At 41.8% G+C, this 25,534-nt stretch overlaps 1 protein-coding gene across 7 annotated transcripts in view; it reads left to right on the forward strand.

The window, feature by feature from the left end:
- nrxn1a (neurexin 1a) overlaps positions 1–22,209 on the forward strand; it is a 67,889-nt gene extending 45,680 nt beyond the window's left edge. For 6 of the 7 annotated variants that reach the window (XM_085466564.1, XM_085466568.1, XM_085466566.1 and 3 more), the window contains 11 exons: positions 1,834–1,956; positions 2,280–2,661; positions 3,055–3,245; positions 4,213–4,386; positions 5,616–5,735; positions 6,590–6,771; positions 8,999–9,170; positions 10,096–10,185; positions 11,235–11,545; positions 18,614–18,692; positions 19,503–22,209. In XM_085466564.1, coding sequence (XP_085322690.1) covers positions 1,834–1,956; positions 2,280–2,661; positions 3,055–3,245; positions 4,213–4,386; positions 5,616–5,735; positions 6,590–6,771; positions 8,999–9,170; positions 10,096–10,185; positions 11,235–11,545; positions 18,614–18,692; positions 19,503–19,804 — 2,126 coding nt within the window. In that variant the 3' untranslated portion in view covers positions 19,805–22,209. The remainder of the gene's footprint in view (positions 1–1,833; positions 1,957–2,279; positions 2,662–3,054; positions 3,246–4,212; positions 4,387–5,615; positions 5,736–6,589; positions 6,772–8,998; positions 9,171–10,095; positions 10,186–11,234; positions 11,546–18,613; positions 18,693–19,502) is intronic. The other variant, XM_085466570.1, reaches the window with a different exon arrangement.
- The last annotated feature ends 3,325 nt before the right edge of the window (positions 22,210–25,534 follow it).

The following is a 25,534-nucleotide window of genomic DNA, read 5'->3' on the forward strand; positions in this document are numbered from 1 at the left end:
TTCCTTTCACAAATTTAAAGTGAAAAGAACACAAAACACTGCAAACCACAACACAATTAAATATAAATTATAATATGAAAACTAAAAGAACATGCATATTCTCTGATATATGGACCTGCATGAATAAACTTTCTCAATCCTTTATCATCTGCAACCGAAAATAGTTGCGGATGATTACTATACCTTTCTAATGTTGTTGTCCCTGCCTCTCTTTCTCTCTCTCTGGCTCTGTTCCTGTGCTACTGAGTGTAACTACCGCCCCTCCCCCCTCTGCCCAGCGTAAAGCACAAGGCTCGAGTGCAGAGTGAAGCGGAAAAAAGTGCGAGAGAGAGGCTGAGAGAAAGAAAAAAAAAAAAAAACCCACGTGACGGCTCGCGATAAGGAGCCGGCTCGCGTCGTTCACGTCAAAGAGCCGGCTCTAAGAGCCATTTCGTTCGCGAACGACCCATCACTAGTGTGTGTGTGTGTGGGTGTGGGTGCATTTGTCTCTCCCTCCCAGGTTAACACAGATCACTGCTTCACTGAGTATTCAGTTACTACTCAAAAAAGTCCACGCATACACACATGATAAACTCGCACATACATGCACATACTCTTTCCCTCACTCAGTGCAAGGCAATGATCCATGGTAACAGGATGAGATGCTCATGCCCAGAGCACAGCTGAGTCTCCTCAGGGGAACCCTCTGTGCTCTCCGAGTCCACCAACACACTCTTTTAGCTTCACAATTGCACACACACACATTTCACACCACATCCATTTTGATTGACTTAATTATGATTACGTGTCGGCAGCCTGTACATCTACATTTCTTTACCTCTCTACCTGTGTTCATATGTGTGTGTGACTGTGTGGGACCGTATGTGTGTGCCTCCGTGATTGATGTCGGCATGCTTGACATTTTCTGCAGCAGAATTCGTTCGGGTCAGTTTGCTTCTCACCTCCCCCGTCATTACCGCCTATAGGTCACTGTAAGCAGACTCTCAAAGCAAGTAGAGGGAAGGGGAGTATGTGTAAGTGTATGCCTGTGTGTGTTGGGAGGTAGTGGGAGTTGCGCTCAAGGTTGGTGGGGTGCTTGTAAAGAGTAGAAGCAAGGGGACACTGAGGATTGGGGAACAGTCAGCCTGTCAAATGTGTGCAGTCAACTATGTGAAGATATGAGCTGGTAGATGAGCAAAGAGAGAGAGAGACATCACGAGAGGACAGCTCAGCTTCTTTCATTCTGCAGCACATCAGCACCTTGGAGAGCACGCTGATGTTCCACTGTGTGTCTAGTGCCACCATGAGGCTGACTGCAGCATTGCATAAGCAAATCTCCTACATTCAGGCACCTGAACAAGTATAAGTGTGGAGGCGAGAGGGCTGTTGGGTGCTCAAGGGGGTCTGAATTTGCTGTCTGTGCATGTGTGGGTTGTAGGAGAACGTCATGGCGGTGCGATCTGTCCACAGATGGATTGTCTCAGCGTGGGCCTGTTGTGACTCACAGTCTCCAGTCTTAGACACCCCCAACATCCATTTATGTTAATCCTTCTGTCTGTCTGTGTCACGTCATCTGTCTCTCTTGTAAATCTGCAAAGAAGCCTGTCTGTCTATATGTCTGTTTGTCTGGAAAGAGTGCGTTAACACTGAGGAGTTTGTCTCCCCAGGGTATGAATGGCTCCTTCCCCTGCTACTATTAGCTTCCATTTTCTCAGTTTCTGTCCTTAATTTTTTACTCAAACTATCTGGCTCTCTTCTTCTCCTTCTTCTGGTTCTTTCTCTGTATCTGTTTCTCTTTCTGTCTCTCTCCTCATCTTTATGCAATATGTTAATGGTGCTCTGGGCTATGTGTAGGTAAAGGCCCAGAGACCATCTTTGCTGGGTCAAACCTCAATGATAATGAGTGGCACACGGTGAGGGTAGTCCGGCGTGGCAAGAGCCTCAAACTCACCGTGGATGACCTGCAGCCTGCTGAAGGTAACCACAGCAGCCTGACTTATTTTTTGTTTTCTCCCCATAAAATGACACTTTTTCCAGGTCTTAAGTTGGAGTGTAGACATCCACTTGAATTCTGTGTTGAACATTAAGCGGTTTATTTCTTTTTTAGAGAGCATCTGTGCCTGAAAGCAATCATACTGAATTGTGATTGTGGTCATGATAGTGTCTACTTTAGTATTAGTCTGTCTTTTATTCATAGTGAGGATGTTGAATAAATAATATTTTTAGTTTTAGTGTTGAACAGTTCCACCTGAAACCCACCTTTCCAAAGCCCTCACCTCTTAAGTTTACCCCGCCACCAGGTCAGATGGCGGGTGACCACACCCAGCTGGAGTTCCATAATGTGGAGACGGGCATTGTGACCGAGAAACGCTTCATGCCTGCCGTGCCCTCCAATTTCATCGGCCACCTTCAGGGCCTGACGCTGAACGGCATGCCCTACATTGACCTGTGCAAGAACGGCGACATTGACTACTGCGAGCTCAATGCTGTTATCGGTTATAAGAGCATTGTGGCCGACCCCGTCACCTTCCGATCCCGCTCCAGTTTTGTCACCCTGCCCACGCTGCAGGCCTATTACTCCATGCATCTCTTCATGCAGTTCAAGACGACGTCCCCAGACGGTCTTATCCTCTTCAACAGAGGAGACGGCAATGACTTCATAGTGGTAGAGCTGGTTAAAGGGTGAGCTGGACAATAAGTTGTGTGTGATTTACCTTAAGTCAGTCATCGTCAAATAAAATATAAAATATTGCTCATAAAAGGCAGTTTTACTTGTTCATGTTAATGTTTGTCCTGCAGAAATTTATAATTTACTATTAAGATCATCCTCGATGAACAAAAAAATAAAAATTTCTTGACTTTAAGGTTGAAATGGGCTGTTAAGTGTACGATATGAAAAATGCACAAGTCACGCAGCTCTTTTTTTATTCTTGTAATTAAGCTTCTAAAAGACAGATAATAATGCCCCGGAGCGGATGACCCTGTGTTGTTCTTCATCACAAGTACGATTAATTTCCCTTTTCACTTCTCAGTTATTTAATCCCCTCCCCTCTCTTTTTCTTTTTCCTTCTCTAGCTACCTTCACTACATCTCTGACTTGGGAAACGGAGCACACCTCATTAAGGGCAACTCTAACAGTCCTCTTAATGACAACCACTGGCACAACGTGCACATATCCAGAGACACTAACAATCTCCACACAGTCAAGATTGACACCAAAGTCACCACACAGACCACCATGGGTGCCAAGAACCTTGACCTAAAGGGTACGCAAAAATAAAGGCATTCAAAGTTAGATACAGAAGCTGACACGAGATAAATCTTAATTATCTGCATTATTAATGAGACCGTATACTGTAATACGCGCACCTCTTTTTGTTTTAAACACAAACTAGCTGTTTTTTGTGGAGGTTGTGTGCCAGACTACTTCTGAGTCAATGAAGTTGGAGGTGTTGTTACCTTGAGCAGAACGAGACTAGCCGTATCTCCCTGTTTCCAGCCTTTGTAGTAAACAAAGTTCAGTCAGACAGCTCACGTTTAAACTGATTTGTTACAGCAGCAGCATGCAGCTTGGCAGACACTCTCTGAGCTCATCACTCCATTGAATATGTTAAATATAAAATTGGGAAGTGATGAGTAAACATCCCCCCGGAGTCTACAGGTGGATGCTGGGATGGTGAAGGGATTGCAAACAGCAGACAGTGATGTAGGGCAGTAGTGGCACTGACATGTCAGAGGGAAAGGTAAGAAATTTTGTAGCTTAAATAGACTACCAAATTGGGAGGGTGTGTTTGGTATATGATGTGAGGAGAGTTATGTTTCGTGTACATGAGGCAGCGCAGATCCAGTAGTCTGCCCGAACCAGCTTCTGGAGGTAGCTACTTATTACCATACAGATATGAGAGTAGTGTCTTTTATTATTCTAACTCTAATTAAGAAAGCAATTAAACAGTTTTATAAAAAAAAAATTAAAGGGTAAAAACATGCAAAAACAATTAACCTAGTGTAATTTATCAAGCTAAATTAAATTGGTACTATATATAACTAACTGACTAACTGAAAATATTTGGCTGAGCTCACTGAACTTGTGACAACACTGCTATGTGATTAGATCAATTAGTTGATAAAGTAATTTATAATTTATTGCAATTAAATTATTGATACAGTCATGCAAAACTAGACAGTTCATGTTTGCTTTGTGAAGCTGCCATTCACTATATTGCTCCTCGACAGGTGATCTGTACATCGGGGGCGTTTCCAAAGAGATGTACCGAGACCTGCCTAAGCTTGTCCACTCCCGTGAGGGATTTCAGGGTTGCTTAGCAACAGTCGATCTAAACGGACGGCTCCCGGACCTTTTGGCTGATGCCTTGGCAACCATGGGACAAGTGGAGAGGGGCTGTGAAGGTGAGGTGCAGACAAAACGGCAGATCTGCTCCTGCCCCGTGTCCCAACTGCTTTTTCTTTCAGTTTTCATTTAAATCATGCTCTCTGTTATTAGCATAACCCACTAACCCAGCTCCTGGCCTGTTAGATGTAAACTTTACTCTCTTTCTTTTCATCTCCTCCTCAGTCTTTCTGCACATTGTGTTTTCTCTCTCTGATCCACTCTTTCAGTAGTTCACAGGCATCTGTGTGCATTGACTAACCATCTAACTTAATTTGCTTGTTTGCTTTTTTGTTTGGCTGACAAAAGTTACATTGATGAAAGCTGACTTGCAAGGTATATCGCTTTGTGCGAGCATGTAAGAGACACTTGTGTGTGTGTGATGCTGAGGAAATGTGTGTGCGCGTGTGTGTGAGTGTGTGTGTGTGTGTGTGTGCGTGCGCGCGCGTGTGTGTGCGTGTGTTTAAAACTACCCAGTGGTGTCCAGTGTTGTGTGGATCCCAGTGATCCAGAGTCAAAGGTCAGAGGAGACCTATCCTCTCCTAGCCACCGTAGTGATTTCATCACAGTAGCAACATTACCACTGCTTGACTTGAGTTGACCACAGCTCCACCACCTTGCAGCATGCTCTCTAACCTCTCTCCTACTGACTCCTAACCTCAACTTCAATACTCCATTTGTGAATCATTTCACACTCTTTCCTCCTTGCCTTGTGTTGAGGGCAACGAAGGAGAGCTAAGTTTAGCACTTTGACATTCTCCTCCTCCTGAGTCGTTTAGCATGAAGCAGGGAGAGAATGGTGACCGACTGCTCAAGGAAGAGTATTGAGATGAAGGCCTTTAAACATAACTCTGCTCTCTTATGTTTAATTTCCCCTCCTGTCCTCGCCCCATTCATTTAACCTCACCACCTGCATGCTCTCCACATTTGGCTCTTTTCACTGAATAACACACTTTAGGTTCATTCGTGTTTATACTGGATCCTGTTAGTGTAAAGCTAAAGAATGGGAGCCTTTCCACAACATCCTAGTCTGACTAATACTACTAATAATAACGTCATTACAGCACAAAAAGCCTATTCAACCATTTGAAACTGCAAAGTTTTTCAAGGAAATGCAGTTTAAAAATAACCACACTGTACTCTAATAATGTTGTAAACACATTGGGCTCCACACAAAACCAAATCCATGTGTCTTTTTCTATTTCCCTAACTTTTGCACCCTTCCACCCAACCACATCTGTCACTGCAGGACCCAGCACTACCTGCCAAGAAGACTCCTGCTCAAATCAGGGAGTTTGTTTGCAGCAGTGGGAGGGCTTCACCTGTGACTGCAGCATGACTTCATACGCCGGGCCACTGTGCAACGATGGTGAGTCTTTGCTTTTATGGTCTTTCCCAGGCCCAGGGGGGATTACAGTTTTTTTTGTGGTGCAGACAGCTCAAGTGTAGAGGTTGTTATCTGCTGTATTCAAAGTAGATACCAACTTGAAAAACGTTATCTACCAGCATTTGGATCATGCTGGTTTCATCATGCATTTGCCTTTTGTTAGCAGGTTTGTTATCTGATTTAACCGAGTTAGGTGAATCACAGCGGCTGACTCTCTAAACTGCAAGAAATAAACCTAATCAAATCTTCACTGTGGTGCAGAACTGCAGATGTGAAAATGCTGCAGTCGAATGATTTGCTTTGAAACACCAAATCACAGCATCATCTTGTGCCTTTTTTCTCAGCCTCCACAGGAGGGCACTGTCAACTGTTGATTTTGATATTGTAAAAAAATACCAATCCCTCAACTGGCTGTTCTATAGCGTGTCTATGTGTAACATTAGATTAAAAATGTCTCCATGCTCTCTAGCTTTAAACATTAATTCATCCTCCAGAACCTTAGAAGAGAGATATATGTTGGTTTTAAGTCACCCTATGAGTCAAACAATTATATGATTTGTTATTTGGTTGAGTCACTTATACAGTCAGCCTCCTGCAGTAATGGTGATAAGTAATTTGGGAAACAACCTGGAGAAGGACTTGTCAGAATAGAAAAGGCCAGTCAGCTGTGACATTTTAAGTTTTTTGTTATTATTTTCCAATATGCTCCTTGTGTTTAAAAGATTTACCAAAACATAGATTTACCAGCTGGAGTGGTCGAACTGTGATGGCAGATAACACCATCACAACACACAGATTTACCTGTAATTACATTTTTTTTTATCTGTGTCGACCAGCTGGAACCACTTATATCTTTGCCCGTGATGGAGGCTTGGTGATTTACACATGGCCCCCTAATGAGCGTCCCAGCACCAGGGCTGACCGGCTTGCCCTCGGGTTCAGCACTCAACAGAAACATGCCATTCTGCTTCGGGTGGACAGCGCATCCGGCCTGGGAGACTACCTTCAGCTGCAGATAGTAAGTACAACAATTTGTCAAGGTTTATGTGATTTATCATTCTCATGTAGTATTTCTTGTTTGTATTCATTTAGTCAGCTATTGCTACAGTAACAACACTTGTAATTAGAACTGTGTGCATTCAATATCTATTAACAGTATTCACTCTTCATCATAATACGATGGTCCACCACTCCAAATGACACATGTAATTATGGCAAAACCTTTACAGATTGTGTATTTTCCTTGTTTAAACCAAAAAGACTTGTTATGAATTCTCATAAGGAAATTATATCGCACTATGAAAGAGTTGAACACGTTTATTCCTCCCTTCCAGTAACAGAAGCTATTTGTTTATTGATTCCGGGCTGCATAATTACATTAATTGATTTTTAGTGTAAAAATTAGTGATCATGCATAAAATGGACCTAATATACTAATTTCCAGCTCCTTATTTATATTATAGAAGGTTTCTATGAAGTACCTCAGTTCAGCCAACAATCTGGTAATGTTCTCTCTTTAAGTCAACTTTCTTCTGATTGGCTCTCTCACAAACAGAAGGTTTGGAGAGCCACCTGTCCGAGATGACTATATCAGGGATATCCCCCATAAAAGTAGAAACAACTGTCTTTAGCTGAGCAGTATGAAGCTTTAGCTTTGGGATCATGAGGATTCCTTGTTCATAGCCTGACTTCATTATTTGAAACTTAAGCCATGTTTATGACCGTGAACTATTGTAGCAGTATGTATAGGACAGAAAATAAGACAAAGCACAACATGTTCTCTTAAAATGATAATTAAGTATAAATTAAGGCCAACAAAACTGCATTCAGCTGTGTATTTTACTGAGGGTCTTGGTGCCCTCAGTGATCAACCTTGTCCCAGCAAGCTCTCATAAACTTTCACTTGTACAGTCATAACAGACACATGGACATTATTAAACATCCCAGCATTGGGTACTTGACAAGTGGTGAGCAATACCTCCTAAAATAAATTCTCACATTTATCTCTACAATGGTTGATAACACCTTCACAAGATTTCACATCCTCATAATCGAGCTTTTATTTGTTGCACGGTAAAATATCAGAAAATCGTGAAATATCACAGAGCAGTTTCAGTTTGAAGCATTTGTTTGCTCAAATAGGACTATGAAAATAGCACTGTTACGATCATTAAAATAAGCCATCAACGATTGCTATAGCTGTTATTTTATGTCATCATTGGTATAGTTTACAATATAAAACAACCTTATTTTGGCAGGAAACTGATGTCATCCTCGAGACCAAGGATCTCAAAGTTATTTTAACATTGAGGACCACATATGGCTCATGTCGATTTTAACTAGGCTTTATGTTAGTGTAAATAACTTTAATTACACATTTAAGCCCTGAGGTATCTTAATATAAAAAAAAAGAGGTGCAACAGTATGTCTCAATCTTTCTACAGGATAAAGAAATTCAGCTGTAGTAAATGGAAGGATGTGGAAAGTTGGAAAGGTTTCGTTAATTTACAAAAAAGTTATCTTTTTTAACTCCTGACTCATTGTAAAAACAAACAAAAAAACAAAACATAAATTATTGTAGTCAATAGTTAAAAAAACAGGAAATTTTCTGTCATTTAATTGTCAATCTGTTACTATAGTATAAATGTCCGTGGTCTTAATCATTAGGAAAAAGTGTGAAACTTATGAAAATACAGTTAAAAGTCCAAAATGTATATCCTCCTCCAAAACTGTTCACTGGGCCGGATTGGAGTTTTTCCCTGGCCATTATGTGTGACAATTCTGTCTAGACTATGACTGGAATGCGAAAGACTGATTCCTTTACTGATCCAAGATGAAGTTGGAAAACAGCATAACTTGTCACTAACCTGAGCAGATTTTGATCCAGGTTCAAAGGTCATCTACCCAAAGCCCAGCTCTATCTCAGCATTGATTAAATAGTTTTATCATTCTGAGTAAACAATTGAAGTTATTTGAATCAGTTGCAGCTGCTGGTTAAGCAGGCATGGGCCAAGTACTTAAATTCACCATACTTAAGACAGCGTTGGTTTTCATTGTCCACCCCTTTGTTTGTCTGCTTTCAACTTTTGGTTTTTGGTGAAACTTATCAGGTCCTTTTACACCATTTAATACACAAATACGTGGTCACACACACTCTGCTGTGCATACCCAAAAGACATGAAACTGGTAATATCCTGACCTTTACACATCTGATAAAATGTTGTCATACCTCTCCTCCTCCTCAGGACAAAGGCAACATTAGAGTAGTGTTTAATGTCGGCACTGACGATATCAACATCGAGGAGAGCTCCAAGTTTGTCAACGACGGGAAGTACCACGTAATTCGGTTCACCCGCAGTGGTGGCAATGCGACCCTCCAGCTGGACGACCTGCCGGTCATAGAGCGTTATCCCTCAGGTAGGCCCTGCCCCGCACGTATAGGCCCAACCCTCTGACTCATCACACCACTGCCTGTCCTGGGGGCAGCGCCAGCTATACTTTATTCCAATTCAACTCACTTTCTAATCAGTGTTTTCTTTCAATGTTTATATTCAAACACTGAGGTTGAGACATATAATTGCAGCTTTGTTTTATGTTATTGTGTTTGAAATGAAATATGTGTGATCTGACATGAAACATGACTTTTTAAACCATAAAATGAGGTCGTTTTTACAATAGCTTGTATACTAGCCAGCTATGTTATGTTAGGCCTGTTAAATAGTGTTAAAGGTAATTTATGAAAATATTCAATACAGTTGTTTTTTCTCACCATAAAAGAAAATAATAACAGCTGGTGCATTTTTGGTCAAATAATAATTTAAAAACATGTCATATTTGGAGATAAATGTTTAACTAGAGTAAAAAATAAGAAAAAGAAAAAAGTGTATTTTGTTGAGTATAGTATTTGTTTTTATATTTGTTGGGTTTTATATTTAAAGTGGTAATCTTAGTTAGTAGTCTTTAACACAATGAGGCTTTAGGTAGCTCATAGCCAAAATGCTAAATGCTAGTTGTTGTGAGGTGTGTGTGAGTATGTAACACTAAACTCAGTCAGTCATATAGGCAGTATGTGACAGCTGTAACATTATTTCCCTGTGCTCTTGCAGATGTTAACCCCTGAAATGTCTCTTTAAATTAAACCCAATGAACAGAGAGTAAGAGTCCGCTCAGTGGAAACGTAGTGAATTCAGCTCTTCTTCTCTTCAAGCTGACCTTAACACAGTGACATGCCAACAATGAGCAGACCATTACTTTCTTTTCATTGCTGTTCTTTTTGTATCCAGCTCCTGTACCAAGTTTGGATGTGCGTAATTACTACTGTGTTTTCATCTCTAAATTAAAGGCAACATTGATAACGAGCGCCTGGCCATCGCCAGACAGCGAATCCCCTATCGGCTCGGTCGAGTAGTTGACGATTGGCTACTCGACAAAGGTAAAAACCCTGATTAAAATTCCTTAAAACTTTCAGCTTAAAAAATACAATTTGAAGACAGTTGACTTATTGTGCACCATCAACTAACATCTAAAAATCTAAATCCATAACTAAGTATTTAAAAGTTGGGCAGCTGTAGTGTGTAATACTGTGTAAACTGTAGTGCCTGTGAACGTATCTTGTTAGTGTGTATCTGATAATATCAGGTTAAAGGGACGATGGAGAGATTTAAATGTGAATAAATCAGAAAATAGAAAAGAAGTACTGATAAAAGATGCTTTATTAAATAATTTTGTTTCCTATCAAATTGTAAACGATAAAGCATTTTACTAAAGACTATATGTTGAAAAAAAATTTGTAATCAAATTAAAGTACATGCAAAGTATTGTGCCATGTAAGAATTATGTAAATTTGAAATGACTAATAGAGCAATTCTTTTTGAAAAAATGTAAAAGTTTTCCTCCTAAACTTCAGCAGAGCTCCTTAAATTAGACTCTAGTCCCTTTAACAGTGAGCAGTGCTAGAGCTTATAACCTGTGCATGCTTCATAGGGCTGTGACAACAGTTCTCTAGATCTCTGTCTCTCTGTCTGCCTGTCTGTCGCTCCTTCAAATACAATGTCGTGCCGCACAGCCATCACCATAGCAACCATCTGTCAGCCCCGTCTTCTCGGGGCCCTCTGACTCCTCTCATCTGCTCACTCTTCCTCCTCCTCCTGTTCTTTGCCTCTTCATCCTCCTCGTCAACTTCTCAGTCTCTTCACCCCCTTCTCCTTCTCTGGTTCTCCGTTCTCACTCTTATCTCTCTCAGCCTCAGCCTTCTCCACGGTTCTCCACGGCTTCGATTTTGCTCTGCCATGCATAATCTATCTCATCCTCTCACCATGGCTTTGGGGTGGTGGATTGTGTAACACTTACTTTGTGTGTATGTACGCACGTATGTGACCACTGGAATGTGTGTGTGTGTGTGCGTGTGGCTGTATTTGCGTGCGCCTGTCCACCTTTTTTCTATGTGTGTTTGGTTGCGGGTGTTTGTGTGTGTCTGCGTAGGCCGCCAGTTGACCATCTTCAACAGCCAGACAACAGTGCGCGTTGGTGGAGGCGAGCGAGGTGCAGCCATGTTCCAGGGACAGCTGGCTGGCCTTTACTATAACGGCCTCCGCATCCTCAACATGGCCGCTGAGGGGCACCCCCACATCAAAGTGGAGGGGAGCGCGCGTCTTGTCGGCGATATGCCATCCTCCTCGATCACCCCGCAGTCCAGCGCTTCGGCCGGAGGCAACCGTTCAGACTCCGCCCCGTCCATCAGTGACATCACAACCACCACAGCCACTAACAGGAAGCAGGGTGGAACACCGCAGGTCAGAGCACCATCAAGCTTTTCTTTGTCATCTCATGCGAGGAAAACCTATTAAATCCAATCTGTGTGGTCACATAAAGATCTGCTGTTCCAATGTAATTCCTCAGATATCTTCCTTTCGTGTGGCAATAGGTAATTAAAAAGTGGTAATTTGCTTTGATAACTTTCTTTTAGCACTCAGTAAGAGGATTAGCATGCCGCAGCCCACTAATCAAGGATGGAAAGATATAACAGGAAAAGTGGAATTGTTTTATACTCCGCTCAGAGCTCCGCTCACTTTACTCATGGACCACGTTTCATATGCAGTGTTTCACATAATAATAAGAAGCACTGGATAATACGTCAGATTTCTTCTACTTTTGACTGCTCAGTTCATTTCACCCTATCCCTAGCATCATCCCCTTTCACACCAACCCTCAGTATGTCCTCCTCCTCACTACATCTATTAATCTTCTCTGTGGTCATCTTTTCCTCCTGCCTTTCAGTTCCATATTTAGCATGCTATTATCAGAGATGGCAAAAATACAGACGTTCTTTAATGTCTGTAAAAGGTAGAGCCTCTGAAAAGTAGCTCTTTGGACAACGTTTCTACAAGCTATTTTTGTGCAAAGCTAAGTGCTATATTAATATAATAATAAAATTATATTAGTACATGGGAATGCAGACTTTTTTCACTTTGCCTCCATACCCAAACAGAAAAATGTGTGCCGTCAGGGTTTAAACTGGAGCTCCAGGAGTCTTTCTTAATGTACAAGCTGTCATCAGCTGACCTGTGCTGCTGCTGAGGTTGACTGCTCTTTGTGGGTTTTCACAAATGAATTCAACATGATGTAAGCAGATATATTCAACAAGCTATCTTGACTGATTTCCATCCCCTACACTGACAGCATACTGTTTGTGCTGTCTTTATACAAGACAATATACAGTTAGATGGAGATTGAACTTAAGTGAATAATTCTAAGCATCATCAGCTAAAATTCAAATTAATCTCTGCTACCCTTTATGTAAGCTAACACTGACCAAGAACACCAAGCCACTGTGCTCCAGTCCAGCACAGTGCTTTACATTCACCACATTACAGTAAGCTAAACTTTTTATCCTACACTAAACAGCTGAGTATTTTCATATAACTTTGAATAATACAAAGTTAGAAATACGTCAGTTTGTTTTGCAGAATGTTGGAGCTTGAAGCCTTTCAGGTTGTCAGATATCACTGATCTGTCCTTACCTTCAAATATAACCTCTTTTCTTTCTCTCCCATCCTGTCTTTCTCACATCTTTCTCCATCTCTGAGTGAAATACAGTAGCTGTACTGTTAGCTAGCAGACACGCTGTGTGACAAACTGCACACAAACATTTTGTGCGTTGGCTGATATTTGTTGAGCTGATAGAAATGTTGCGTTTGAAATAAATTGCCACTTAAAAAAAACAAAAAACAAATTTACTTCCTTTATCCTCTGTTTCCGTAGTGCTAGCTAGAAGTACTGCAATCACAACTTACAGACTAGTCTTACCAGATTAGTCTCACCAAGAATGCTGTTTCAGATCATTCTAGCTATTTAAATCCCTGAGTATAGACTATAAATGATGCATAAATTACTATAAATTTCATCTATTTGTATGCAATAAGCCCTGATGATGGATACACCCATAGGGTTATCTTTTTTGAGTTATTCCCTCCATTGTGACTCATATCATTTTGGTGTTTGAAGGTGTGCTCTGATGTGAGGTGATATCTTCTTTCAAATGTGTTAAATAAAAAGTAATGAGCCTATTTTAAAAAAAATAGACTAGTAAAGTATAAATACCTGAAAATATTAAAGTATTTGTGCTTCATTACTTCCCTTCTGCCTGCTATATATTGTCCTGTTAGGGCGTGCATTACCCATCGTAGATTAAAATTAAAATTAACTAGAAGCACAAGGTGGACAATGATGACTCCTCAGGGGCTACTCAAAGGCAGATGAGAACTGAAAAAAATAGTTTTTTTCTCATGCATAGCAGTAATCTGACAGGGTGTATAGCACAAAAAAGTTTCCAGATAAAACTCAGATGGTAAATATAATAATTACAGCGTCAGCTCCTTAGGCCCCTTGGGCATTAGGATACTCCAGCATCAAAGTCTTTCACCTGACTTTAAAGGGAATCAAAGTCTGAACAAGTCTTATCATCTATAAGTCTGCTGCAGCCACAGACTGTATATAAAAGTTGGACATAGCCACTGTGATATCACCCTGGAGTTTCCCATTTTTAAACTTTGATTTGAGCATGTTGGCTATCCTTGGCACTGCAAGATATGGTATTCTGTAGTGCTATTTAACAGCAACAATTGCAAGGTAGATTAGACATAAAACGCCAAAACCCAGTCGAACCCTATGAGCAGCACTTGGCAATAGCAGGAAGGAAGAACTCCCTTTCAACAGGGAGAGACCTCGTGCAGAAACAATTTGAATATAAATTCATAAATAAATTCATAAATAACATAAATTCATCAAATTTATGTTGTAAACTGCAAATTCATCTTTGTATGGGGTCTATGATTGCGGCTCATGGGATATATACAAGATTTATTTAGAGTTATATATCCGCAAATAGAGGAAATAATGCCACAAAACTAAAAAGTCCAATATCTTTAAAAAAAACATAGCTTTTGCTCCAGGAAATACCATAGGCACTTTTCCTAATTATATTGGGTGATTAATAGGTTTTTATTTGCCCTGCAGCACTGTTTGTTTGTCTTTAATGGACAGAAGGCTCACTTTTTGCTCCAGCACAATCACAGAAATAGACTAGATGGCAAATTTACCGCTAAGTGGTCCCTCCCTTCTAAATTACTGCAGGAGAATTGTTTGTGCCAGTGGAGGATGTAATAGCTTTCCCATAATATGTAAACTGATGCAAATGGTACAATAGAAACACAAAATTGTTATTGTGGCATTTTTATAGCGGCAGCAGCTGAAGAGTCGATGCTAATGTCAGAGGATACATTGTGAGCAGGTACACCGCAGACGCCTCTATTGTTCAGATCACTACAGAGATGTTATCAGGCTCTTAGTGGGCGTCTGTGTGCTGCAGTTCTCCTGTGTTATAAAACTGTGCGCCAGCAGCACTGAAAAAAAAGATTTATTTTTTTTTTCTAAGTGATACAAGTTGCCATGGAGATAGTGAGCCCCACTACCCGCTGCTTGCTTTCTTTCTCTCCCAGCCAGTCTCCCACAGAGACTAGCTCCTCTGTGTATAAACCGCCAGCTGTTTCAGACATAAATAATAGAACGCAGAGAGCTGTGAGCTAAGCCTCAGGCATCAATAATGGATATGAGAGCTGGAGGGATAGTGCTGCAGAGTGACAGTGCTGTCACAGGGCCTTTCTTTCCACACTCTTCACTGCTCAATTTCTCAATGTGTATGCGATTTAAGCGAACTGTTCCTGCGCCTGTGATTTACTGATGTGAATGCTGAATCTGGGATGTGGAGCTATGCAGTGCAGTCAGCATGAGAAGTGGGTCAGACCCACTATATGCTCGATATACCGCAGCACGGGCGTTTGCTCGTCTGTGCAAGTCAAATCACTCCAGTTGCCCCCCAAACTCTATTTTTGTGAGTATGTGTGTTTGTCTTGTTTAAGAAGAATCTACAGCTTCCCTATTGAGGCTGCCTAGTGTTGCCTGGCAACCAATCTGGCCTTAATCAAGACACACATAAAACATTGAATCCACACACGCGCGCGCGCATACACTCAGGTGGATCGGGAACAATAAGTTGTATTGCAGCACGTTGCATCAGAGGAGGGGCAGTGAGAGATGTCTTACAAAGGTGCAATGGGTCCGGGCACTTTGCCGGTTTCTCGCACACGCCTCAAGTTTGCGTGTGTCTCTCAGTGGATCTGCCTAAGTTACCCCATGGGTTTGCTCCTGCCGTCAGTGCTTTGTGCAGTAAGAATATGTTATGTGCTTCCTCCTGACGTCCACACTGTGTCGAGGCTTTTTTCGTGGGGTTTTTTTGTGTGTTGAAAAGTGGAAGGGATTAATAATGCATGACAGCTGAGCACCAGCGAGGAGAAGAGAGGGAGAGTTTGTGTGAGTGTTTATGCTAGAGGCTGCGCTGAGTCACAGAGCTCGAGTTTGGTTTTGATGTTCCCTGTCTGTCGGTGGATGTGTGTTTGCGCGCATTCATGTGTTTGTGTGTACCTGTGTTTGATGGGAAGACTGATGGAAGAAACTCGAGGCTCGGAGCTCTGCCCAATTGGCTACAGGAATCAGCTGACCCAGGCACTTCCACGTCTCATGCCTCGCTCGCTCCTCTCCTCTCCTCTTTCTCCGTCTGTTTTTTTTTCTCTCTGCCTGCATCGCTATCTATACATCTTTCACATCTTCGTCTCCATCTTGCCTTTCTTCTACTTGTTATCGATCTTCTGGTGATACTTTCTCCCTCTTCCCTCGGTTATTTTCGCTTTCCCTTTGCTCTTTCTCTCCCTTCATATCTTTCCATATTTACTCGTCACCCCCCCCCCCCCCTCCTCTTCTCCCTCCCCCTCCCTCCCTGTCTGTGGTTGAGCTCCAGTGATAGGCTGTTAATGCAGGCGGTGTATGAGTCTATCTCACCATCTGCAGTAGTGGAGCTAGCTCCTCTCCTCTCTCGTCAGGATCTCTTCATCAGCCTGCCAACTTCAGCCTGATCTGGTGTATGCTCGCGTGTCTGTGTAGATGTGTTTAAATAGAACTAGACCAATGGAGCATGTTTGGCTGTCATAGAGTTTGTGTGAGTACATGTGTGTGTGATTTCCAGTTGTGAAAGTAGCAGACAATCTGTTGAATCTTCTGCAAGAGAGTGTGAGGACTGAGTGCAGCTACTATGTGTGAACTAGGCAGTCAGGGAGGCATGGATGGTCGTTGGCACTGTTCGGCGGCTCAGGTAGAGATTTTACTCTTTAAGCATGCAGATATTCTTCTTGTCACGCTCGCTTTGTCCACCTGTATCTATTTTTTCCTCCCTATCAGTGTTCATCTGTGTCCATTATTATGTCAGCATGCTCTATTGATAGACCGTGAAAAGATGGGAACAAAGAAGGAGGGTGAGGCAGAGGGGCGGAGGATCCTCGGGCATACACTTGCTTTGGCAGATTTTCTCTGAACTTCTGTGGGTAATCAATGCGATTTAAGTTGTGTTTGGCATGTCCCCATTTTTCTCTTGTGTTCACTGCCTCCCTTGCGATAAGTGGATCAATACTCCAATTGACACCCTCCCTTTGGATGGGGTGGTCAGCTGACAAGGTGATGTCACAGATCAGAGGAGGGACATTGTAAAAATGTGCTCCTCGGCTTTTGTTTTAGCTGAAGTCAGGATTCAAATCAGGTGTCTGCGGAGGGCACATAGGTGTCTTTGAATCAATCATCAAGCACCGTGGCTCAAAATTGATCGCCGACAGGTGTCAGGGGTGGTGTGTTTCCTGCGGCCTGATTGGTTCATGTGCTATTTCTTGGCAAAGGCACAGAGGGTTTATTGACTGGCTGAATTCCAGAGGCTAAGCTCGCCCTAGCAGCATTTGACAGTCCAGTGGGCAGAACTGATTGGAAAGGCAGCTGAGGAAAGAGTACGAGTCAAGCATCAGTAACCGAATGTAACTTTTAGGCCAAACTGGACTACAGCAGACTTGTAAGGCCAGTGCAGGCTTTTTCAGAGGTTTCACATCTCCGCTACTCACACCAACTGTGCTCCTACAGGAAGAAGAGACTGCGAGGTTTAATGGCAGTTTAATGAGTTTCCGTTTGCTATTCTTGTCCTAACTTAGACATCTCAGCGCTTTGATTTGGTTTAGATTTCTCCTCCACTTTAGTTTCCACCTCTGTTGCTCTTCTCTCTTTTTTAGCTCCGCTGCTCTCTCGCCTCTCTTTTATTCCGTGGGTTACTAACATCCACTGCAATGCATCACAATCCAATTTTAATTTAATGCTGGCACTGAGCACCCAGTGTGGTTAAAGCACACACACGCATGCACACACACGCTCACACATTTAATATCTCTCATGCCGAAGCGTCAAGGCGGGCGATGTTTAACAGTAGTTCATGAATATGCGGAGCACATTAGCACCGTGTTAAGTAAAGACCGCAGCACTTTGAAGTGCTCCTCCTCCTCTCCTGTCTTCTTTTCTCTTTCTTTCTCCCCAATAGCCTCCACCTGAAATTCCTTTTATCCATCCATCTATCTTTAACTCCCTCCCTCTTTTCTCTCCTTTCTCCTCGCACTCTGGCTGGAACTGCAAATCAACGCACAGGTCCCCGCTGAGGGTGCACACTCCCTTTTTTTTCCTCTTTTTTTATTCCCCATCATTTCTAACAGCCTGAACTTAGAGTTGCCATGGCAACAAGAGGAGCAGGGACTGAGAGGAAAAAGGGCGCCTTTTCCATTGAGAGGGAGCAAAGCATGGAAAAGGATCGGTCGTTGAGTGTATTAGTGGATTGGTGTAGGTTAGAGGTGGGCTATAAGTAGAAAATCAACATGGTGCTCGTGGAGAGGTTTTGAATAAAAGAGATTTAAATAAACTATCAAACGCTTAACAGATATCTAATGAAGGCTGGTTTTATTTTTGTCCTCAGCCTCACGTATGAGCATTTGCCAGTATCAGATGGAGATGGCAGAATGCAGATAGAAAGGCCAGAAGAGAACAAAGGATGGGGAGGGTTGAGACAGTACTAGATAATAACTAAGCAGTCTCCTTGTGGTTTTAAAGGGATTCAGTGTTTCTCTTCTCCTTCTTCTTTCTTCTTCTCTCCTTGGCACTCAGGTTTTGGCCGCCTGCTATTGCTGGGGGCTGTAACAGGCAGAAGTGTTTATGGTCAACTGAAAACGGGTGGGCGAAAGATTGGTGCTGTGTGCTCACACATACAGGAAATAAACAGAAGGGGTGTGGGGAACTGATGGTTTCTGTCTTAGAAATGATGACGATCATGAGTTTGTATGTATATGAATGTGTGTGTGTGTGTGTGTGTGTGTGTGTGTGTGTGTGTGTGTGTGTGTGTGTGTGTGTGTGTGTGACACGTTTGCCAATTTTTCTCCATCTTCTCTTCTCAGTCGACAGACGACCTGCTGGTGGCATCAGCTGAGTGCCCAAGCGATGATGAAGACATTGACCCATGTGACCCCAGTTCAGGTGAGAAACATTAACTAATATACATGTGAAACTGCCTTTACGCAGCTTTTATGTCACTCATGGGCAAAATACATCCCCCGGGCCCTCTAAGTCTGGCCGCCAACATCCAATAAGTAAAAAAAAAAGATTAGTTATCAATATACATGCTCAGTATGTGGCCCTTGGAGAGAAAAAAACAATGCTTCCTACCTGTTTTACATCCTCCACTCGCACTGCTACCCATTTTTATGCTCTCCAGTTAATTTTTTATTTGCGCTCAGGTTTCCACCCTCGGGCATTACCTAACACTCTCCATCTCTTCCTATCTTCCCATCTGTATCCTGCTCTTTGTCATTAAAATTTCATTTTTATATATCCCATTTTATTTACCTCCTCCCTCCTTCACCTTTTTCTTTTCCATCCCCTTATCTCTGGACAGCCATAAAATTTGATATTTAAATTCTTCCTTATAAATCATTTAATATGGTGTGAAGTCTCACCGTACTGCAGCTCTCTCTGGCTGTTGTAAAGTGTCAGAAGTATGTAGTAAAATCTGATGTAACGTGCACCTGTGCTCTGGATCCTCCTCTAAGCGATGTGTACTGTAATCTGTTTACGCATTATGTGATGATATGTAAACAGCTTTGGCTCTAAGCTGTAGCTTTCCCTTACCAGCGTGTAGCATTATGCAAAACGCTTGTCAAATAATTCATCACCATGATGCATTGTGTCTTCCAGTTCTCCTCCCACCATCATCGCAGGCAATCCAAATTAATAATGTATAAACTAAACCATCATATAACATCAATTTCCTCCTCTCTCCCCTCACAGCCCGCCCTCCCCTGCCAGAGGTGAAGATGTTCCCGGGTCCGTCTGAAGGGGTGCGGGAGAGCAGCAGCACTACGGGCATGGTGGTGGGCATTGTAGCAGCTGCTGCCCTCTGCATCCTCATCCTTCTCTACGCCATGTACAAGTATCGCAACCGCGACGAAGGCTCCTACCACGTGGACGAGAGCCGCAACTACATCAGCAACTCAGCCACACAGCCCAATGGCAGCGCTAAGGACAAGCCGCTGGGCATCGCCAAGATCTCTAAAAACAAGAAGAACAAAGACAAGGAGTACTATGTCTGAGGCGGATGACTTCTTAAACACAGACATATACGCATACACCTTTATATATATAACGGTATATGTACATAAATAGATATATTCTCAAAAAGAAAAAAATACACACAAACACACATGACATAGACATGCTGATCTTAATGTTTACTCCCCAATAATCACACCTGCACACATGCTGGCAAGCACAAACATGCACACAAACGAGCCCAGGCACACACACACTCAAGCACAAACATACACACACAGACTGGCCTGAGGGCATGAGCCCTTACTGTACAGTATTTACCAATGAGCAGAGCCTCTGTGAGAGGCTTCTTTTATGAACATTAACACCATTCCAAATGATTTAGAAAGCACCAGTTCAACTCCCAGTTAAGAACCATTTTGGGTCAGCCTGATAAGAAAAAAAAAAGAGACTCCCCTGCCACAGTTGGACCTCTTCAGTTGGACTAAGAGAGGTCAAGGAAGACTTTAAGTGAAGCACATGGCAGACAGAGTGTTTGCGTGAGAGGCAGAGCACCAGAACAAAGATGTAAAAGCACCAAGACAAGCACCAAGTGTCTCTCTTCCAAGCTTCTTGGCCTTTCTCCCTGTTAGCAGATGGGGCTAGAAGAAGCAATGAGGATGCTGAGGAAACAAGCACACCAATGGTCCAAGTCTACCCCCAGACAGCACGGCAGGAATTCAGGGTGTAGCCAAAGAGAGACAGTGAGTTGCGAGTGGATAGGCAGCGGCAGGGCTGGTGCACCATTAATATAACGGATGGGCTGTGGTTGTTACGCTGCAGCGCTGCTGTTTTATGGCACCCTGAAAATCACAAAACAGTGTAATCAGTGAAAAACTGAAAGATGTTTTCCTGGACAGGAGACTTCAGATGCTACCTACAGGCACCAGTCTTGCACTGTGGTGTCTTGCACACACATACATACGTACATAGACTACATACAAACACACACATGGTAAAATTAAAAAGGATCTACACATGCAGACATACACTTACCTGCAATGCTAAAAGCGCAGCATATCTTCATAACTGACACTGAAGACTATACAAGAAGACATTGGTGAAAAAGACAACGCTCATAATGATAACTGTTATGGCAACGATAATGATGAATATGAGGAACATTTGGGCAGTATAGACTCTGGGGAAGGGAGGGGGGGGATCTTATTGCACGTGAATTATCTTACTCCGTGTGATTTATACCGCGTTGAAACTCCAGAGGTTACATCGTGACGCACCACCATCATAAACTCACCACCTCGGCTTGAAGTATTTCTGAGTACGCACTTCAAATGGTTTTTCAGTCTGTGGGATACAACAATGATTTCAGTCGCCAAATCGACTCTCAGATCAAATCTTCATCGGCAAAGCGTGACCATCTCGAGTGTGCTGCATGCCCGAGCTGTGCTGTGGAGTGGTGGCGTGTCCCACTAAGTCCAAAGGTGGTAGGTTTGTCTGCAGGTGGGAAAGGAGGAGGGGGATGTTGTGGGTTGCCGTCGGACACGTGCGCCCCACGACAGGCCACATCCTGTTTCCTAGCCTGATGTCTTACAGGTCACGCCCACTATACCTACGCTAACCAACCACCTTTTATAGCAAAAACCAGCTGAGGAAAAGAAAAACATAACAAAGTAAATGTTACCATGTGTTGCTAATAGATAGAAAAGTCCAGTTCTTGATGCCATTGGCTATACGACAACTTGAGTTGCTTTGATTTCATTGGCTCTCCCTTTTCTCTCTTTCTCTTTGCGTCCTCATGTATTCATTGCTGTTGGTTGACAGATGAATCTATACTCGTGACATGTCCCAATACGGGACAGACGGATGGGTTTCCCATGGGCAATGGCGAATTATCTGTTTATGGACTTTTTGCAGTGTCTGAGCCCTCTGCAGCTCAATAAGTGTAGCCCCACAAGATACAAACAGTGCCATGACATGAACAAGCCCCTACAGTTCTTCCAAGCAATGTAACTAACCAGTCGGATGCATGCAAAACAGACCAGGGCAAGGAAGGACATGAAACAGACTGTGTGTGAGATTTCAAAGTATAAATGTCAAAATTAACTTAACATCTCCCCTTATTCTCGCCATCCTTAACTGGCCTTTTTGACCTGCCTCTTTCGTGTTTCCCTCTCGTTTACTACGTCTCCCTCTCCTCCATGTCTGTTGCTTTCCTTTACCTCTATCTCTGTTGTGTTGCCATCTGAAAACATAGGAGGCGTCTCAACAAGTGGGATTATTCTACATCTAGGTGTTCATTAACCATGTTTATTTTCTATATGTACAATTTTTCTACAGTATTTACTTTTATTTTTATTGTTACGGTTCTTTGATGAACATAAAGTGGAAATTTATTATGAAAAATAGTTTTGAAGATTAATGAGTAAATAAAATATTACCCAAGTGAGCTTTTTGCGTGTTTGTTTTTCACTTCCCATCTGCCTGCGGACATCATTAAAGCGCCTATTATCGCACCCCCCTCAGCTATGATGATATCGGATGACTGTCTAATTAACACAAGTCAAAAAGTAGCAGGGAATCAGAGGGCAGATCTTAGAGGAATAGTTCCCAATAAAAAGAAGATTGATGTCAGGCATGTCTTTTAGTTCCAGCAAACCTTATTTAATGGACATAAGAGACTGTCATCAGTCTCTCATGTAACAAGTACAGAAATTAAGGGCATTTCTGTAAATTCAGAGACCATAAATTGCACATCTATCCACATTCTGTTTTATCCTTTCAACTTTTGTTTCATCAAATTAAGAAAAGAAAGCAGCTCTTCCTTTCTAGGTCCCACACCATTTTACTGGGATGGCAAATGCACAAATATACCCCACTGCACATACTAAACAGGGCTTTGAAGCACAACTCTGTGCTGTAAACGCAAAGTCTCTGCAGAGTTGCTGTTTGCCGGATGAAAGATCCCTGAGACTGCAGAGCTGAACTTGCATCCTCAGGTGAAACATAAAAAGAGCTGCTATTTCAATAAACACCTCCCCAGTTGCATTATCTTGTTCTCTCGCTGTTTGTCTTGCTTTCTTTTTGTCTTTGCAGAACAGTCTGTGCTCAACAAAAGGCTTGTGTTAGGTTGTAGCCATCTGCTGCTTTGCTGTCCTTGGCCACAGACAGCTAGGACAAAGATAAAGACAGAGCCCTGCAATATTTATGGAGTGAATACAAAATAACGCTGTTTCTCGACAGTGTACAATAATCTGATTGTACAACACACAATCAGATTATTAGTATTAGCAGCAGATAATCTGAATTCTTTAAACAGGTTGTGTCACTGAGATTGAGATCTGTTTTTCAAGTAAGATGACACACAGATAGATTGTACATGTTCAGAAATGCAAAAAAGCATGTGCAGAGTGATTGGAGATTCATAAATATAACCTTTTAACAAATGTTGCAGTGAAACAGGAAAATGTAGCTTTGCATTGTTTGTAGTTTATTATTATGACAATGTTAGAATCCAAGTTTTTTTTTCCAGCTTCAGTGTGAATAAGAAGCACAGTTAATGACAAGTTTTACATTTAAGCAAATAAAAAATAAAAAAATTAAAAAAAACAGGCAATCTTGCAGTAGTGCAACCCTGTAAATAAAAGTAAAAACAATACAGTGTAAAAAAAATACTCACTACTTCACTAGGAAAAATTTGCATTTATTTATTTAAGGTTACATTTTATTTATGTGACTCCAGCTAAATATTCTTGATGTTTATTGTTTTTGCTGAATATTTTTCTAAATGTGCGAATCTAGGGACGTGTTATATGGAAAAAATAAAAATATGAGAAATGAGTATATGATTGTATATACTCAAGTATATAATTATGTGCCATTTAAGTCTTATTTGCAAAAAAGGATCAGAAGTTTGCTTCCTTAACACATTTTTTTAATAAAATGTCTGTGTTTGTATGTTTGAAGTAAGTTGTACCTATACAGTATTGTGTATTTAAGTATTTTCACCTCTCATTTCTTTATATTTTTTCCAAGAGCCAGACATTCTTGTATTTTGAAGTGGTCTGTTCAAGTTCTTCAGGTTTTCCGTGGGTATTTCAAATAATTTTGGGGGGACATTGACAGTGTTTTCATTCATTTTCAGTCCAGTCCTTGCACCTGGCTATTTTCAGAGGAATGTTTTGTGTTTGTTAAGCCACTTCACACTGACCTATGAATCATTCAAGCATAGAAAAGGACACTTGATTCAAGGTATGAACCAGTGTTGTGTCTACACATAACAGACAACTTAGCAAAAAAAATCAATTTTAAGCACTTTGCTACTAGCAGCCTGTCACAAACACATGTTCCCAGTTTTTAGCTGACTCTGTGAAAAATGCCAAAGATAGCGTACAGTTTGACAGGCATAAAACAGGATTTTTGCACCAAGAAAGTGATTATCTAACGTGATTCCCAAAGATCTACTGGTTGAAAACTTGAAAACTTATATCTCAGCAGTTTGTCTCAGTATATCTCAGTTGTGCAAGTGGGTCCTTAAAAATGTGAAGGAGCTGGACAAGTGGAGGACTAAAGAAGTAGTTGCAGGCCTATAAAACTATCTACAGCAGACGAACATTCATGTCATTAAGAAATATGACAGACCTGAGAGAGATGCATCTGGCGCTTCAGCTGATCCATCTATGGCATCAAAACCTCATCAGAAATGGTCTCAGTGGAAAGGTGGTTGCTTAACTACACAAGAAATGGACTAAAAATCAGTGGTAACAGGGATCATGGAGTGATGAATCAACTTGTTATCAGTATGTATGGAGGAGGTCAAGAGAGACATACAGCATTTAATGTCTACAGTCATCTGTAAAACATTGTGAAGGCTCTGCCACTGTTTGGGGCTGCATTTCACCCAGTGGGGTTGGAGGTCTTGTTAAAATTGATAGAATTATGAGTGCCGAAAAGAACCATTTGTCACAAAAAGGCGGGCTGGTGTGTTTGTGGTGCCGACCCAAAAGCTGATATGGAAGAGACTAAAACTAGGCGAGCCATTTATTTGGCTGAACAAGAAACAAGAACAAGAATACGAAAAAAGGCACAGTGAACCGGGGCGAAAACTATAACCTAAACTGGGAAAAACAAAACTATGAGACATGAACATAAGATACCTGAAAACCTGACATGAAGGGAGGAAAACAGACACACCAACACTTTATTTTACTTAAAGAAATACCTAAGGGATTTCGGACTCTGTTGAAGAACAAAGGTGGTCACAGACTTTTTGCACAGTACTTAAAGCATAGAGTTTGTGATGAAATGTAGCTAATATCTCTGTTTTCCTAGATGCCCCTGAATATAACAGGATAATGTTAGGCAATGTCACATGTAGTCTGTGGAATCAGAAGGGAAAATGCCATTCCAGCTTAGTTTTTTTCTCTTGCTTTCATCCTAGCTCATCCTCATCAATGTCTGCACACACCTGTGTTGGTATTGTTCAGCTCGTGCTCCACAACATCCTCCACCTCACCATCCTCATACACCCACATTTATATGACTGACTTATCTGATAAACATATTGCAGATTTAAAATTCTCTTCTTGTTTGCTTCATCATAATAACTGTTCAAATTCACCGCCCACTGATGTGTCCCTTCTACTTTTGTTGTGGCCTTGGAGCCAGACCATGACACATGTCATTACAAAAACAGTGGTAAGGCCTTGTTTGCAGACAGAGGTAACAACATCAGAGCTGTCCGGTTTATGATTGTGGTCTATGGGGAAAATTCT

This window comes from Copadichromis virginalis, linkage group LG8 (assembly GCF_057382275.1).
Source record: "Copadichromis virginalis isolate Kocher_CV1m ecotype Utaka linkage group LG8, C_Virginalis_male_GT1.1, whole genome shotgun sequence".
NCBI classification, from domain to species: domain Eukaryota; kingdom Metazoa; phylum Chordata; class Actinopteri; order Cichliformes; family Cichlidae; genus Copadichromis; species Copadichromis virginalis.